At 45.6% G+C, this 17,590-nt stretch overlaps 2 protein-coding genes across 5 annotated transcripts in view; one reads left to right on the top strand and one right to left on the bottom strand.

Moving 5' to 3' along the window:
* Positions 1-16,411, bottom strand: part of lt (vacuolar protein sorting-associated protein light) — a 188,939-nt gene extending 172,528 nt beyond the window's left edge. Inside the window, exons 1-2 of one of the 2 annotated variants that reach the window (XM_065441321.2) lie at positions 16,129-16,411; positions 15,899-15,925 (exon numbers count right to left, since the gene is read on the bottom strand). In XM_065441321.2, the coding sequence (XP_065297393.1) occupies positions 15,899-15,925; positions 16,129-16,152 (51 nt within the window). In that variant the 5' untranslated portion in view covers positions 16,153-16,411. The remainder of the gene's footprint in view (positions 1-15,898; positions 15,926-16,128) is intronic. The other variant, XM_065441319.1, reaches the window with a different exon arrangement.
* Positions 16,412-16,618: 207 nt separating this feature from the next.
* Positions 16,619-17,590, top strand: part of pdm3 (pou domain motif 3) — a 134,160-nt gene continuing 133,188 nt past the window's right edge. For all 3 annotated transcript variants that reach the window (XM_065441323.1, XM_065441322.1, XM_065441324.2), the window contains exon 1: positions 16,619-17,509. The gene's annotated coding sequence lies outside the window, so the exon portion shown is untranslated. The remainder of the gene's footprint in view (positions 17,510-17,590) is intronic.

Below are 17,590 nucleotides of genomic sequence, written 5' to 3'. Positions count from 1 at the left end.
CCATGTGGCAGCAATTCCTGCTGTTTCTAGCCAGCTTCAAGGTTTAAATAAACTTTTTCCCCCTACTCGTAACAGTTTGGTGGACGTGCAGGGTACACCTTGCAATGGGGTAGCCTATGCTGCTACAGCTTCGACGAAGCTATCGACTTGCCAAGTTTCCGGCACCCTCACCTGACATACCTGAAGAAGCCTGCCAGATTCCTGAAGACTCTGACCAGTACTACCGGGTGCCACTCCCTTTTAGAGGAAAAGCTGTAGACGATGTCGATGAGTTGCTCACCAACTACAGAACATTGAGCCGGTCTAATAGCTGGGACTCCTTTGCACAATTGTCCAATGTTGTGGTTTCCTATACCAACACAGCGCTCATCTGGTATGAGAACCATGAAGACATACTTACTTTATGCATTTTGTCCGGGAGCTCAAAGCGTGTTTTGGGGACTTCAGTGCAAAACAGAAACATGCTGAACAGATGCTTTCACATAGAGCACCGGTTCCCGGCTAGACCTGTGCTACTTATATTGAGGAAGTGCTAAAACTATAGAAAATAGCCAACTCTTGAATGTCCGAAATGGACATTTGTTGAAAGGAGTAGATGAAGGCGTTTAAAAATTTCCGATCGGCAAAGAACGCTTGAATTTCTTAAACAACATTACTCGTCACTTTGAAACGCTGAAGATGCGACAGATAACACTGAAGTTTAATCACTTAGTTAACATCACAATGGTGGTGAGTGTGGACACAAGCTTGTGTATTGACCTTCCATCAACCATATGGCAGATTGTTCATGAGGAGTTGCTCTGCCAAGTAGAGATGTCCCGTCCCACACCTGGCATCACTGATTACCATACGAGATGACGAACACGGCCATTTCAACCAAGTGGCAACCGATGGTTCACACAGCGACTGTCGAGTATAGATATACCCCACAGAGGAGAGGGACCAGAAGCTATCAAGATTCTGACTACAACCGAAGCCCTCGCGGCATGCCCTCTTCCAGGTGGCCAATGCCTAGCCATGATGAATTTGATTCATCTGCTAACTATGCAGTCGACACGAACGTGAGTGACTAGATTGAGAAGCACTGAAATTTTCGGCCCGTGCCGGTGTGTTCCCAATGTGGTGTTGCGGGCCATACAGCAAGGTTTCGCGATCGCAAGGACGACATTTCCTACAAGGCCAACTCAACTGCTGTACACCACCTCTTGGTCAGTTGGCGCTCCTCTTGGCAATGATTACTGACAGACAAGCTTTCAGATCTGCTTGCCGGCATCTGACAGGAGTTTGATGCCTCCACCATCTTCCCATGAACCCTGATTACCTCGATCTACATTGCCACTGCATCGCTCTGCCTCACCTTCGCAACCAGAAAACTAGCTAGCACAGCCGATTTGGATGAGGTCGTTCGACACATGCTATCGACAGAAATGCCCCCTGCACTTATTACGATTAGGAAGAAAGTGCATGTACTTGTTGATGGTGTTTCTACAATGGCGTTAGCGGATACTCGAGCAAGTGTATCTGTAATCAGTCTCACTTTTAAAGGCCTGTTAGGCATCAAAGTTGTGTTTTGGTGGAACCAGGCTGCAACATTTTGTACAGTCAGCGGTAAGTCATTGCGTCCTCTTTGTGTGTGCCCTGCTGAAGTATCCTTGGGTGGTGGACCTTTTGCGACGTAATTTGTAGTTTTTCCCCGATTGACACACAAAGTGATTTTGGGCATCGACATTTTGAGACAGTGCGGTGCAACTATGGATTGCTACATGGGCGAAGTTTTTGTCGATGGCCATGTTTTGTACTGGCTCAGAGGAGACGTGCAATCACGGTGAACTTCATATCTCTATAGATACTAGAGAGCTTTAGAATAGGGGCCCTAATAGTTTAGGGCCCCAAAGAGCTTTGCGGGTGTTAGCGTTGGGGCACGCAGGAGTGAAGAGTTTTAGAATAGGGCTTTGCGTTTGCGGATAGCGTCTTGCGCTGATAGTGCCGCTACGGCGTCAAAGAAAAGCTATTTGAAATTATTAAATAAAATATACCATTTTATGACAAGAACAGTAATTTTGACTTTCGTTTATTCGCGTTTAATTACAATTTAGAGGTTATTCTGCAAGCAGCAACCAATTAGTTGCATTTAGTTTTGAGTAACCAACTTTACGTGCCTTCACCAGCCAGGCTAAGCCGTGTTAGGCCTATGAGCCACAAAATCCGCAATCGAATTTGGAATCAGCTGCATCTAATGAATCAATCTTCATAACACATGCTAGTTGAGAGAAAGCGATAACCGTAATCATTTCTCCTAACTTGCGAACTTCACGTGTTACAATGAATCGAACCCAGTTTGGAGTTAGGTTAGAGCTGTCGCTTCGATGTGTGCCACCATGTTTGTTTACGCAAATCTTCGGGGCAACTTTTGGGGCTCCCGCTAAATCAGTGAGGTAGCATGCCCGACACAAAACCCAAATGTAGTTTGCCTCTCGTGCATGCGCAGCGGCTTCAATGCTATTTCTTTGGGGCCCCCATTCTAAAACTCTCTACTATTGTGCTGGTGTCGACCACTGTGTGCATTCTGGCTGTCTGTTGTGGTGAAATTCCAGACAGTTTCAATACCTCCATAAACCCAACGCATCTAAACTATATGAAGAAGAATGGTTTTGTCCCTCACTGTGTGGTCTCAACTGGCAACGGGCGTGCTCATTTGTAGACAGCTAACTGCTCAACAGAATCTGTCTTGCTACCCGATGGCTTGAAACTCACCTACTTTACAATATACATTGTCTTCGTCCTTGGCCACACTGACATATTCACCATGTGAACCTGCCAACCTTCGCCACGCAGACACCAAGCTTCTGTCTATATTAAACAAGTCGCTAAGCACAAGGGAGTACCATACCTTAGTGGATACACACTCTAAGCATCTGTCAGTATTCGACTTTGCGCAGCTGGACAAAACGTTCTCAATTCGAGAGTCTCTATCACCATGCTATTGATATGGGATCTGCATGCCCCATAAGCCAGAAGACATATCAGGTCGTGCTTAATGAGCGCAAGATAATTGAACAAGTGAGTCACATGACGAAAAATAGTGTAATACAAGAGTCCTTGAGTCCTTAGGCAGCTCCGGTCATACTCGTCAGAAAAAAATATGGTAGCTGGATATTCTGCATCAGTTATCGCCAATTAAATGCTGTGAATTAAGATTTCTATTTGCTGTTACTGTTTCATGATGCAATTGATTACCTTCATTTGGCCTCTTATTTTTATTCAGTGTACCTAAGCTCGAGACCGGCAAATCTCGATACACCTGGCAGACAAGGAGAAAACAGCATTCATAACCCGGGACCGATTATTCGAATTCAAAGTGATGGCCAGCAACATTTGAAAGGTTCATGGACACCATTTTGCATGAGTTAAAGTGGAACATCTGTATGTGCTATCTCGACGACATTGTTATATTGGAACACACATTCAGTGAGCACAATACATGCCTGGATAGTTTCCTATACTGCATCAAAAACGTTGGCCTGCTTCTTAAGGCCAAGAAATGCCCCTTTGGTGATTGTCAAACCCTTGTGCTGGGTCATCTTGTTGACAAGGACGGTATCCAGCCTGATCCCCTCAAGACGGCAGCCATTGAAGCATCCAGTGCACTGCTGCCAGTGAAACAACTTCACAGTTTTCTGGGTCTTTGTTCTTACTTTCGAAGATTTATTCCTGGCTTTGCTGCAGTTACCTATCCTCTGACAAGTCTTCTGCAGAAAGACGCACTGTTTTAGTGGGCACCTGAGAGCAATTCCGCATTTCGTCAGTTGAAGTTCCTGCTGACCCCCTCCTGACCTCCTTCACCACTTCAATTCTACAGTACCAACAGAAATCCACACATATGCTAGTGGCGCTGATCTAGGTGCCGGCCTGGTCCAACACTATGATGACCGTCAACAAGTGCTTGTTGGAGGGTCAGCAATTTCTCTCTTACTTGAATGGACCCCCATTTGTAGTTGTCACAGACCACCATTCCTTGTGTTGGCTCGTGAAACCCTTGTGGGTGCCTTGCAGGCTGGGTTCTGAGGTTACAGGAATATAACTTCACTGTTTCCTGCAAAAGTGGTTGAGAACATGCTGACACAAACTGTATTTCCCAGATGACGCTTACCACGACAGAATGTGAAGCGGACGATTTTGATCCTCTTGTTGCCTCTGTGGCATCCGGTTTTCCCAATATCAATGTGTTCAAAGCCAAACAATGGATAGACACCAAATTGGGGCCACTCTTCACTTCAGCCCGTTCTGTTGAAACAAGCAGCTACTGTGTACGTGACGGGCTCCTGAACAAAAGGAACTACTCAAGCATGGGTGCATGCTTCTTCCATTGCTGTCAGAGAGTCTCTGGCCAACAATCCTTTGGACTGTGCATGATGACCCTACCTCCGGTCACTTAGGCACTGTAAAGAGCCTTCATCACATTCAAGAATTCCTTTACTGGCCCAGGTGCGACATTTGGGTGAGTTGTATGGGGACAGCTGCACACAGTGCCAATGATGGAAACGTCCAATCACTACCTCATCTGGACTTCTTCAACCTGTGCCACCTACCAGCTGTTGGAATTGATCTCTCAGGCCATTCTCCTCAGTCATCCAAGAAGAACTGCAGGATAATTGTTGGTGCTGACTACTTCATGTGCTAGTGGGCAATGGCAGCCTGAGCACACTGCTGAGTGCACTAATCAAACGATCACCAATATGCTTTCCATGTATGTTGCATCCAATCACAAGAACTGGGATGAGGTTCTACTGTTTATTACTTATGCATACAATACCGCCAAACAAGAGACAACTGGCTGAGCCCCTTCTTTCTATATGCTCGCCTGCCCTGGTATACGCTTGACAGTGTCCTCTACTTTTACCACCATGGCAACCCTACGATCACCAACGCACCATGCCTTGCTGGAGAGGCTCAGCGACTTGTGCGTCTGCAGACTCTGGCCTCACAAGAACTCTAAAGCATACTACGACACACAACACCGACCTGTTACATATCACCCTGGGTGATCTCGTTTGGCCTTGGGCGCCTACAAGTGTAGTTTGTGCCACAAGCTGCTGGTAAACTATGATGGATCGTATGCTGTCCTTGACAAGATCATACTCCCGCATGCCTCACGAACACTGGTAGACGATCTGCTGGGACACAAGTTGCGCATGTCGCCAGGTCGAAATCATTGATGCCACGACAAGCCAGTTGACTCGCCTTGTGGGCTTCATCTGCGAGGACAGGTATGTTGTGCCCAAGTGCGAAAAAGGGATGCAGAGATCTCAAAGAAGACAAGACTTCAACGCCTAAATTAAACCTTTTCCAGTACTCATAACAATATGTTTCTGTAAGTTTCCTACTGCTTTTGTATGTGGCTTTATAGAGCTGTACAGCTGCCATTTATGGGCCCTGTGGCTTTGTCAAGCTGTCGATCTTGGCAGCTTTCTCTGCTTGTCTCCAGCATTAGTATGTATATGTTGCCCTACGATGCAAATGAACTCATTATGAGTATTTATTAGCACGACAGTGTTAAGCGCTTCATGTTGCAGAAAATATGGCATTGGCGTTGCGCTTCGACAATCTTTTTACAAAAAATAATTCCGAATTATGCACACCTAACCGGGCAGGCTCTCTGCATAGTGCAAAGAAGTTACTGAACAAATTTAATTTCTCAAAGTAAAATGCATTGAAAGAATTGTAAAGTATGACTTAGACAATGCCCTAAAGACACGATGGCGTCGGATTGTAATTTGAATATAATCCAAGAAAATATAATTCCGTTACACGAAAACTCACAACACCTTTACCAGTGTTTCTACCATTCATACAGTGGCGCGCCCAGTTCCTTGCAACACCTCCAGATGGCGCTCACCTGTGCACATTGTGGCCGACTCAGGTGGCTACATTTGTACCAGAAAGCTCACCTTCGTGCATAGCATTCGCCGCCAGTGTTTCCCGGTAAACATTACGATTACATAATCTGCAGTTGCCGGGAAGCACGAGAAGCAGACAGGGATCTTTGAATGCTATCGAGCTCCTCTCTTAAAGGCAAAGCTTGAGCGTCTTCCAAATTTTTCTGCAAACATCTTAATTAATGCCAATGAAAGTAGCGTCGTGCTTGTATGTGCACTTGTTTCTTTGTACCTGCCCTGTTTCGTAGTGCGCTTTTGCAAGTTTATTATAAATTACTAGTATGTTCAAGTCCACACCATGTTAGTCTGGTTAAGTTAGATTATGTGATTTAGTTAAGCTGAAATTATATAACAAGAAAACTATGCAATGTCTTGGGCATACTACAGAAGTGTCAGCAAATATACTACTACAGCCTGAAAGACTCACATTGTACAATGACGTTTTCTCTTTTCAATTGAATTACTGCCATTTGGCATCGGGTACTGGCACAAAGAACGCTAACATAATCCAATAACAATACTTGAAAGAATGCTAACATAATCCTAATCCATAAGAAAAGGGACGCCAAAGACTTGAAAAGTTATAGACCGATCAGCTTACTGTCTGTTGCCTACAAAGTATTTACTAAGGTAATTGCAAATAAAATCAGGAACACCTTAGACTTCTGTCAACCAAAGGACCAGGTAGAATTCTGTAAAGGCTACTCAACAATAGACCATATTCACACTATCAATAAGGTGATAGAGAAATGTGCGGAATATAACCAACCTTTTTACATAGCTCTCATTGATTATGAGAAAACGTTTGATTCAGTCGAAACCTCAGCAGTCATGGAGGCATTACAAGATCAGGGTGTAGACAAGCCGTATGTAAAAATACTGAAAGATATCTATAGCGGCTCCACAGCCATCGTAGTCCTCCACAAAGAAAGCAACAAATCCCAATAAAGAAAGGCGTCAGGCAGGGAGATACGATCTCTCCAATGCTATTCACAGCATGTTTACAGGAGGTATTCAGAGACCTGGATTGGGATGAAGCGGGGATAAAAGTTAATGGAGAATGCCTTAGTAACTTGCGCTTCACTGATGATATTGCCTTGCTTAGTAACTCGGGGGACCAATTGCAATGCATGCTCACTGACCTGGAGAGGCAAAGCAGACGGGTGGGTCTAAAGATTATTCTGCAGAAAACTAAAATAATGTTTAACAGTCTCGGAAGAGAACAGAAGTTTACGATAGGTAGCGAGGCACTAGAATTGGTAAGGGAATACATCTACTTAGGACAGGTAGTGACCACAGATCCGGATCATGAGACTGAAATAATCGGAAGAATAAAAATGGGCTGGGGTGTGTTTGGCAGGCATTCTCAGATCATGAACAGCAGGTTGCCATTATCCCTCAAGAGAAAAGTGTATAACAGCTGTGTCTTACCAGTACTCACCTACAGGGCATAAACCTGGAGGCTTACAGAAAGGGTTCTACTTAAATTGAGGACGACGCAACAAGCTATGGAAAGAAGAATGATAGGTGTAACGTTAAGGGATAAGAAAAGAGCAGATTGGGTGAGGGAACAAACGCGAGTTAATAACATCTTAGTTGAAATCAAGAAAAAGAAATGGGCATGGGCAGGACATGTAATGAGGAGGGAAGATAACCGATCGTCATTAAGGGTTACGAACTGGATTCCAAAGGAAGGGAAGCATAGCAAGAGACGGCAGAAAGTTAGGTGGGCAGGTGAGATAAAGAAGTTTGCAGGGACAGCATGGCCACAATTAGTACGTGACCGGGGTAGTTGGAGAAGTATGGGAGAGGCCTTTGCCCTGCAGTGGGTGTAACAAGGCTGATCATGATGATGATGACTGGCACAAAGAGGCCATCGCACAAATTGGTCGTGTTACAAAGCGATGCTTTACATTGCATCACAGGTCTATCATACAATGTGAACATATCTGAATTCGGCAGATTGAAAGCCATAAAAATTTGAATTCTTTATAGGTATCATTTGATAGCAACCCGGCCCCTCCCCCAATTTAGCTCTCAAGTAATTAAAAATGGTCACTACCTGCACACTTTGGCAAATTCAACAATTCACCCAACCTTTTGCACAACAAGGCATCATCATCATCGGGATGAAGGCCTCTCCCTGCGATCTCCAATTACCCCTGTCCTGTGCCAACCGATTTCAACTAGCACCCGCAAATTTCCTAATTTCATTGCACCATCTAGTCTTCTATCATCCTCTACTGCGCTTCCCTTCTCTTGGTATCCATTCTGTCACCCTAATGGTCCAACGGTTATCTAATCTGCGCATTAGATGACCTGCCCAGCGCCACTTTTTTCTCTTTGTCAATTTGAATGTTATCTATATCAGTTTGCTCTCTGATCCAAACCGCTCTTTTTCTGTCTCTATCCCTAGCATTTTTCATTCCATATCTTTATGCGCAGTCCTTAACTTGTTCTGAAGCTTCTTTGTCACTCTCCAAGTCTCTGCCTTATATGTTAGCACCAGTAAAATGCACTGATTGTATACTTTCCTATTCAATGATAACGGTAAGCTTCCACACATGAGCTCGCAATGTCTGCCGTATGCGATCCAACCCACTTTTATTCTTCTGTTAATTTCCTTCTCATGATCAGGGTTCCCTGTGATTACGTGACCTAGGTAAACATACTCCTTCAGACTCTAAAGGCTGACTGGCGATCCTGAACTCTTGTCCCCTTGCCAATTTATTCATCAATATCTTTGTCTTCTGCATATTAATCTTCAACCCCACTCTTACACTCTCCCTGTTAAGGTCTTCCATAATTTGTGGTAACTCGTCTGCATTGTTGCTGAATAGAACAATGTCATAGGCAAACCGAAGGTTGTTGAGGTATTCACCGTCAATCTTTACTCCTAAGCCTTCCCAGTTTAATAGCTTGAATACTTCTAAGCAAGCAGTGAATAGCATTGGAGAGATTGTGTCTCCTTGTCTAACCTTTTTCTTTATAGGTATCTTCCTACTTTTCTTGTGTAGAATTAAGGTGGCTGTGGAATCTCTGTAAATATTTTCGAAGGTATTTACATAAGTGGTTTGTACTCCTTGATTATGCAATGCCTCAATGACTGCTAGTATCTCTACTGAATCGAATGCCTTTTCGTAATCTATGAAAGCGATAGAGAGGCTGATTGTACTCTGCAGATTTCTCGATAACCTGATTGATGACATAGATGTGATCCATTGTAGAGTATCCCTTCATGAAGCCTGCCTGTTCCCTTGGTTGACTAAAGGGCAGTGTTCCCGTTATCTATTGGAGGTTATCTTGGTGAATATTTTATATAGTACTGGGAGCAAGGTAATGGGTCTATAATGTTTCAATTCTTTAACATCTCCCTTTTTGTGGATTAGTATAATCTTTGCATTCTTCCAGTTTTCTGAGACCCTTGCAGTCGATAGACACTTTGTATAAAGAGCCACCGATTTTCTAAGCATTATGTCTACTTCATCTTTAATTAAATCGACTGTTATTCCATCTTCTCCTGCCACTTTTCCTCGTTTTATGTCCTCTAAGGCCCTTCTAACTTCATCGCAAGTTATAGAAGGAGCCTCTGTAACCTGTTCATTACTACTTCCAATGGAGGTATCCCGGCTGCTCTGGGTATTGTACAGGTCAGTATAAAATTCTTCTGCTGCTTTTATTATACTTTTAAAATTGCTGATGATATTACCCTGCTTAACTTTCAGTGCATACATCTTGGTTTGTCCTATGCCAAGTTTCCTTCCGACTGATTTTAGGCTGCATCCATTTATTACGGCTTCGTCAGTCTTTCTTACATTATAATTTCGAATATCACTTATTTTCGCCTTGATTATCGCTTTCGACAGTTCTGGAAATTCTATCTGATTTCTTGAGTTGAACACTTTCATTCTTTGTCATTTCTTTATTAGGTCCTTTGTTACTTTCATTTCATTTCATTTCATTTTATTTGTGCCCATTTACAAGCAAATGGAGGGGGCCAAGGTAAAAGCTGCTTATTGGCAGCTTGAGTGGTCCCTGGCCCCCGAGAGACTTGAGAGAGCTTGCCCACTGGTTGCCTTGCCTCCCACTTCAACTGCTGCCTCTGAAGCCAGCCTCTTTACGGTTTCATTCATTATCTCTATGTCATCATCATCATCTCTCTGTTCTAAGGCTGCATATTTGTTTGCAAGTACCAGCCTAAATTTGTCTGCTTTTACCCTCACGGCCTCTAAGTTGACCTGCTTCTCCTTGACCAATTTTACTCTTTCTCTGTTCAAACTGAAGTGAATCCTAGCCCTTACTAACCTATGATCCCTGCATTCTACCCTACCTATCACTTCTACATCCTGCACTATGCCGGGATTGGCAGAAAGTATGAAATCAATTAAATTTTTTGTTTCACCATTAGGCCTTTACTAGGTCCACTTTCTCTTGCTACGCTTCCTGAAAAAGGTGTTCATTAGTCTAAGCTTGTTCTTTTCTGCAAATTCTACTAATCTTTTCTCTAGAATTCCTAGAATCAACGCTGTAGTTTCCAGTTGCTTGTTCATCAGCCTGCTTTTTCCCCACTTTTACACTGAAGTCGCCCATTACTACAGTATACTGAGTTTGCACTTTTCTCCTCGCGAATTTAACATCTTCATGAGACTAATCTACTTCCTCATCAATGTGACTGGATGTTGGAGTGTAGACTTGTACTACCTTTTATCTATACCTCTTATTAAGTTTGATTATGACTACTGCTACTCCCTGATTAACCCTTCGACAGTCAATGACATAAATATACGGCGCCGCAAACAAATCTGAAAATGGTCGATGTCGTATATTTACGGCCCCGTCTGTACGTTTAAAAAGCGCGCCAATTTCCTAACTTTTTCTTTTCTGCCATGTGCTGCCACTATGTGGGGATACAGGGAATTTTTTTCGCGCACCTCCCTCTCTCGGTTTTCATTGCATGGTGTGTTTTAGCACTAGTTGGTCCGCACGTATCTATATACTACTGCTCGAGTATTGGCGCGCGCCCGTGCGAGCGGCCGTTTGGATTTTGTGTCGCGGGCAGTTTCAGCATTTTGCGCTTGCAAAACTGATGGCTATCTGCTTACTAATTGCTCAAAGGGCGACTGCTTGTTTCTCGCTCGTTTAGTGCTCACAGGGGTGAGCATAGGAAGGATGCCGTCGTGCATGCGTTTCCATTTCTTTTCCTTCTTTTTTTAAAACTTGCGAAAACTAATTGCCCTAGCTGGTTGGCGATAAGATGAAGATTAGCGTAAGTTTGTCACACCTGATGCTTTTTTTGATGGGCACACAACCAAACAGTTTTCTTGAGAGCACGCACCTACGCAGTTCGATTACGCTATGGACGTAAATGTTAGTATAAGAGCAGGAACAGGTGAGACTTGCGAAATATTCTCGTGTGTGGATTTTCAAAGCCTTGAACTATGTGCATAAAAATGCATCAAATTTTTAATTCTGATAAGTTTATTTCCTTTTTTATTGTTGTTATTTATGAATGAAGAGTGCATATATACGAATGCAAAAGATTTTTTTTTTTCACTTTATGGTCACCCTAGAAAAATTATGATACATTTTTTTCGAAATAAGTCCCTAAGAAGAATTGGAATCTGCAATAAAAAAATCTATCCTGGGCGGTCGGATCTGGCGAAAAAAATCTACCCTCAAAAGGTTAATGCTGTAGAATTTGTCAATGTTTCCCGCTATGTCTTCATGGATTAGGAATCCTACCCCGTACTGCTTATCTGGGAGACCTCTATAGGAGAGGACATGGCCATTATTCAGCAATGTATAAGCCTCACCAGTTCTTCTAGTCTAACTAATGCCTATGATATCCCAAACAATGTCTGATAGTTCCTCAAAGAGTCCTGCTAAGCTAGCCTCACTTGAGAGGGTTCGGGTGTTAAACGTTGCAAGGGTCAGTTTCCATTGGCAGCCTGTCCGGACACAGAGATTCTTAGCCCACTCTGACCGCTGTTGTGATCTGCCGTTCACCTCGCGACACCCCTTGGTCACAGCTCGCACGATTATGGGGAACGGGCCAACAGCCTCGTCAAAATGGTTCTTGACACGGAATAATTATGACCAGCGCGGGAATACCTTGTTCAGGAGAGGTTTGAGCAATTAGCAATGCTATCGCTCTCACCTGTCAGCAGCTCAAACTGGTGTGTTCAAGCCAGAGATGTGCTCAGTGCGATAATCTGGCCATCACCTGTCAGAGTACAATCGGAGTCGGCGAAAAGGGCAACCTACCCCTGGATTGGTGGGACCTGATGTCATCAACCTCCTGACACCGGACTGGGGGAAGTGACTAAACGATAATCACGCAAGGCATAAAAGGAGCCATGAACGGCGGGAGTCAGTGGCGACTACGACTTCATCATCAACTTTTCTGTTTTACTTTGCATTTTCTTGTACCTATGCAAATATATACATGTTTGTCTAACGTCCTGAATGTCTGACCCAGCCTCCCGTTCACTCACTCCTCCACGAGGAAAGAGGATCCCACGTCTTCGAACCCCACGTCACAACATTGGATGGCAGCGGTGAGATAGTCTTCGCAGCGCTTCGACTTCGGCATGGTGAGTGCACAACCTTTCGTCCTTGAGAGTTGCCAGGCTTAACGTGGTTCTTCCTGGTAACAAGGGTGTTAGAAGCCTTGTTGAAAGATACCTTGCTTCAACACTTAATTTCTTGAGAAACTTGTCAGCAAAAGAGAGGTAGCCATGGATTGGAGGAAGCTGCGAACGGACCTAAACACGATATATGGGGAATTCGGGATTGATTGTGGGAAGCAGCTAAAGAAGGCGGATGTCATCGATGCGATAGAGGCAAGCAGCAGAGATGAACATGAGATCGTGGAAGCTTAGGAGGATAGTCAGGGTCATAGGGAACGCGAACATGAACACAAAAAGGTAGAGGACCAGAGAAAGCAAGAGCAGGATGAATGCGAACGCGAAAGGAAGAGCACCAAAGAAAGTGAGACCAGGATGAATGCGAAGAGTACCAGAGAGAGCAAAAGCAGGAAGAACGCGAAAGGAAAAGGCAGGAGCGAACACGATAGCACAGAATGTGGATGAAGGGAATGGACCGGGAACTCCAGTATCTAAGGGCACTGCAGGCATGGTCTAGGCTGCATGTATTCTAGGACGGCGAAAACATAGAAAATTTTCTCGAATTTTTCGTGAACGTTTGCGCAGAGGTGTAGCTGGACCGTGATTATTGGTCGGTAGGGTTGTTGGGGGTACTTCCCTGTAATGTGTCCTGTTGCTTGGCTCGCCTTTCTGACAAAAACTTCCGGAATTACGATAAAGCCAAGAGTGCGTTATTCCGGCATTTTGGTATTCCTGCTGAGCGCGTGAGAGAAAGCTCGAATGACGAGTGCAAAATTTCTCCTTTCGAAGAGACTAAGGTTGCATGAGTAAACGATGAGCCCGAAAAGTGCGAGGTGGCGAAGTCCTCAGAGATAGAGTGCGTCGAGCGTGAGGTTATTGCCGGTCTACAAAGGGGGGCCATTCCGGGGGGCATCCCCTGCGAGGACGAGGCTTGTTCCAGTAGCCATGAGAACATTAAGGAGGCGCTGGAGACCTTCCTCGTATCCGAGCACTTGGGCGACTTTCTGGAATCGTCTAGGATAGACCCAGATACGGTAGCGGCCGAGCCAAGAGAAGACCCATTGCCACAGAATTGAGAGGAAATCGCTCTGGGCTCCAGCATCAGTGACTGCACAATGCAGTCGTAAACTGAAACCGAGCTAGCGGCAACCTCGGAGAGCCCTCCTTGCGGGGATGAGGCTTATTCCAACAACCCTATGAGGGTCAGTGTAGGGCTAGATACCTTCTTCGTGCCTCAGCACTTGAGTGACTCTCTGGCATTGCCGAGGAGAGAGAGCGAAGAAGAGACAGTGGCGATTCCGAAAGGTGTTCCTTGCGGGACGAGGTTTGTTTCAGTAGCCCTAACAGTTTAAAGGAGGCACTGAAAACTTTCCTTGTACTACCGCACTTGGGCGACGTTCCGTAATTGCCAAATGGAGAGAAGCCCATGGTCCTCAGGCAGGACAGGAACCCGGCGCTCGAGGATTCTAGCCACACATATGGTGACCACCTGGCAGCGAAAAATTGGTTCAGGCGGCGGAGGATCAAAAGAGCGAAGTATTCGGCGCATCGAAAACTCGCGAAAGACGCCACATCACTGCGTGTGAGATAGAGGGACAGGCCATTGCATAGAGTGGAAAGGGTTCGTTGTGGCAATTCAGGAAACGGAGGTGTCGCGAAAGGTTGATAATGACAGGAGAGAGCGCGTCTCTGTGAGTAGGGGTGTGGTGGAAAAATTCAACTAGGCTGAGACATGCGCGTCAGGACAGGAACCCGGCGCTCGAGGATTCTAGCCACACATATGGAGGATCAAAAGAGCGAAGTATTCGGCGCATCGAAAACTCGCGAAAGACGCCACATCACTGCGTGTGAGATAGAGGGACAGGCCATCGCATAGAGCGGAAAGGCTTCGTTGTGGCAATTCAGGAAACGGAGGTGTCGCGAAAGGTTGATAATGACAGGAGAGAGCGCATCTCTGTGAGTAGGGGTGCGGTGGAAAAATTCAACTAGGCTGAGACATGCGTGTCAGAACCAGGCCAGTTGAATAGTTACTGAACGAGAGTGCGCCGCGAGAGCTAGGACTAAGGGAGAATGGGTATTCTTCCCATGCTTATGGCCTCATTCTTAATACATCGTTCAGGAGAGGTTTGAGCAATTAGCAATGATATGACTGTCACCAGTCAACAGCACAAACTGGCGTGTCTAAGCTGGAGACGCGCTCAGTGCAATGATCCGGCCATCACCTGTCAGAGTACGATCGGAGTTGGCAAAAAGGGCAACCTACCTCCGGATTGGTGGTACCTGATGTTATCGGCCTCCTGACACTGGACTGGGGGATGTGACTAAACAATAATCATGCAAGGCATAAAAGAAGCTACGGACGGCAGGAGTGAGTGGTGACTACCACTTCATCATCAACTTTTCTGTTTTACTTTGCATTTTCTTGTACCTATGTAAATATATATGTGTCTGTCTAACATCCTGAATATCAGACTCAGCCTCACATTTACTCACTCCTCCACAAGGAAAGAGAATCCGACGTCTTCGAACCCCTGAGTCGCACCACCCCCGCCTTGGTCAGAGGCTCTGCAGCTGCTGGGGACTGAGGGCTGTGGGCTAATTGTAGATATCATCAGGGAAGTTGTGGCCGAATACTGCACCAGGGAGGCCAATTCCTGTTCTGGTGAGGGAATGTCTTTGTTCAAGCTTAGTGGGCCTTGCTAATTTTGTTGTACCTGGATTAGTATAGCCCCACTCACTCTCGGCATCTTTCGGTGGTGTCAGTCATCACCCCAAGCCTGCAGATGTGCACTCGAGGATGACATTTCAGATCCACAATCGTCAGAAAAAAAAAAAAAAAAATTATTGCATGGCCACAGACTAATTATGGTCTGCAACTGTTGCAGTTTTATTTGGTTTGCTGCTTGTCGTTTATCTAGAATAGCCACATCGAAATGGTGTCTTAAATGTGATTTATAATGTTTATTTTGTATTTTCAGTTCAGTAACATTTATTATGTATATTCTCTTATGTAGAAATTATCCTGCACCATTTGTTTCTTGCCGTCTTTGTCACCTGGGTGTGACGGGGCTTTGCAATGCAGCTTTTAACCCCGTTACCTTCACCATTAGGGTGAATTTCATGTACTGATGAGGTGAAATAAACTAAATCAAATAAAAGTTACCGGTACAGTTATTACCTGGAAATGTCAACACGAAAAGTAAAAATGTCACTAACATTAGGCGTCCTCTAAACTATCTGATTTCAAGTGAACGCTCCCCTTCGAACAGGTACAAAATCCTATTAATACTGCACTCGGCTAATATGCTGGCTGAGGAAGCGTGCAAAAAAACTTACCTCCTCCTCATCGGACAGCTCCTGGTCCTGTCACAGAAGAGATCACCATAAGGAACGTTACCAATTGCTGTATGAAAACACATTGTTGAAGTCAAGAGCATTTGTAAACATTAATGCGATCTGCCCGCGCGATTGTCATTACGCACGAGTTAACTTTATGGCTCATTCCTCCACAGAAACCGTTGCAACTTTACTATATGTGTGCTAGATAAGAACGGGGCATTACTTACCTGCTCCACGCTATCGGCTTCCATTTCTGTGAATTTTGTTATTCTTAACGCGAAGGAAAAAGGGACAGCAGACTCAACTCGGCCGATCAGTAGCTGACATAACTTTCCAATGGGCACTAGCACATCGCGTTTGGAAGTCGACTGAAATCGCAGTTTAGGATATCCGTGAGATGCCGTACTCAGGTTGACAGCAAGTGTACAGGAGAAATAAATGACGCATGGGGGCTGACACCATAGATGCTGACACTGTCTGGGGTCCTCCCTGTAGTCTGTTCTAGTCAGTTTCGCGACAAGCGGACAATCGCAGCTGTGAGCACACGTGACCGTCTATCATGGCTACAGTTGGCTTGGCGATCGACTAACGAGGGCTACCTTCTGTAATAAAAATTTTACTAACGTATCTTCAGAAAATTTCTAGCAGTGACTACAAGGTGTCTCTCGGTACTCGCGTAAAAATCTGAAACTCTTGGTGGCATCAGCACAATAAGAGCGGTTTCTATGCAGCAACTGCAAGTGCCGGGACGTTGTTTCGTTTTTTTATTTGTTAGGAATAAGAAGCATATGATAATCGAAAGGACAGCTTGCTTTGTCCCGATAAGAACGAGCGCATTACGGCGCGAAAGTGCTCCGGATTGTCATCCTGCAAAAGCGCGCCCGCCGGAGGTAGATTATATGTTTAATAAAGCTACATATTATGCTGGAATGCAGAGTTTTTCTGGCCACGTGCTATCAGCAACGCCTTCTCGAAGTGGAACTCTTTGTTGTCGCGCGCGCGTGCGTGATTGATGTAAGGGGGCCGTATACTAATTAGAATATATTATTAATTACTCGTCTGCAATTACGCGCCTGTTGATCCGATGCGCGCTGTCAAAAATAAATGTTGTTCGCGAGTCCCGCACTGCCCGCGTGGACCTGGGCATGGGTGAAATGTGACGAGCTCGTTCCGCGATGCACAGTCGGCGCGCGCATTTCAGCTACACCGCGCGTAGAGGCATCGCCACCGACCTCGGCCAGCACACAACAATGTCGCGCGCGCGGCCGGCCTAAAGCTGGGCGTCCCCGCAGCGAGCTGGCCGCTTTCACCTCCGTGCATCACGTTGTGACCACGCCGTGAAGTATTGTTGGACTCTGTGGCAGCGGCGGCGACTCCGAGAGTGCGACGACGCCGGTGGAAGAAGTGATCGCAGAAATCGGGCCTCGTTTATTATCATAATTTATAAGTTGCGGCGGGGGTTGGCAAGCCCGCGCGCCGCCGCAGTGCTTCGTCGGGGCGGCCGGAGTGGAGCAGCGCGGCGACGTTGACGGAGGGACAGCGCCGCCGCAGGCGCCCGCGGGGGCGCAAATTGCGGTGGCTGCTCATCAGCGGCAATTAGCATCCGTGGTGAGTCGATGCCGTCCGCGGGCGGCTGCATTCGAGTTCCTGATGCAGTGGCGTGCGCGCGCGCGCAGACGCGATCGCTGA

This window comes from Dermacentor albipictus, chromosome 1 (assembly GCF_038994185.2).
Source record: "Dermacentor albipictus isolate Rhodes 1998 colony chromosome 1, USDA_Dalb.pri_finalv2, whole genome shotgun sequence".
Classification (NCBI taxonomy): domain Eukaryota; kingdom Metazoa; phylum Arthropoda; class Arachnida; order Ixodida; family Ixodidae; genus Dermacentor; species Dermacentor albipictus.
Note: the sequence above shows the minus strand (reverse complement) of the source record. Positions and strands in the feature narration are given on the sequence as shown.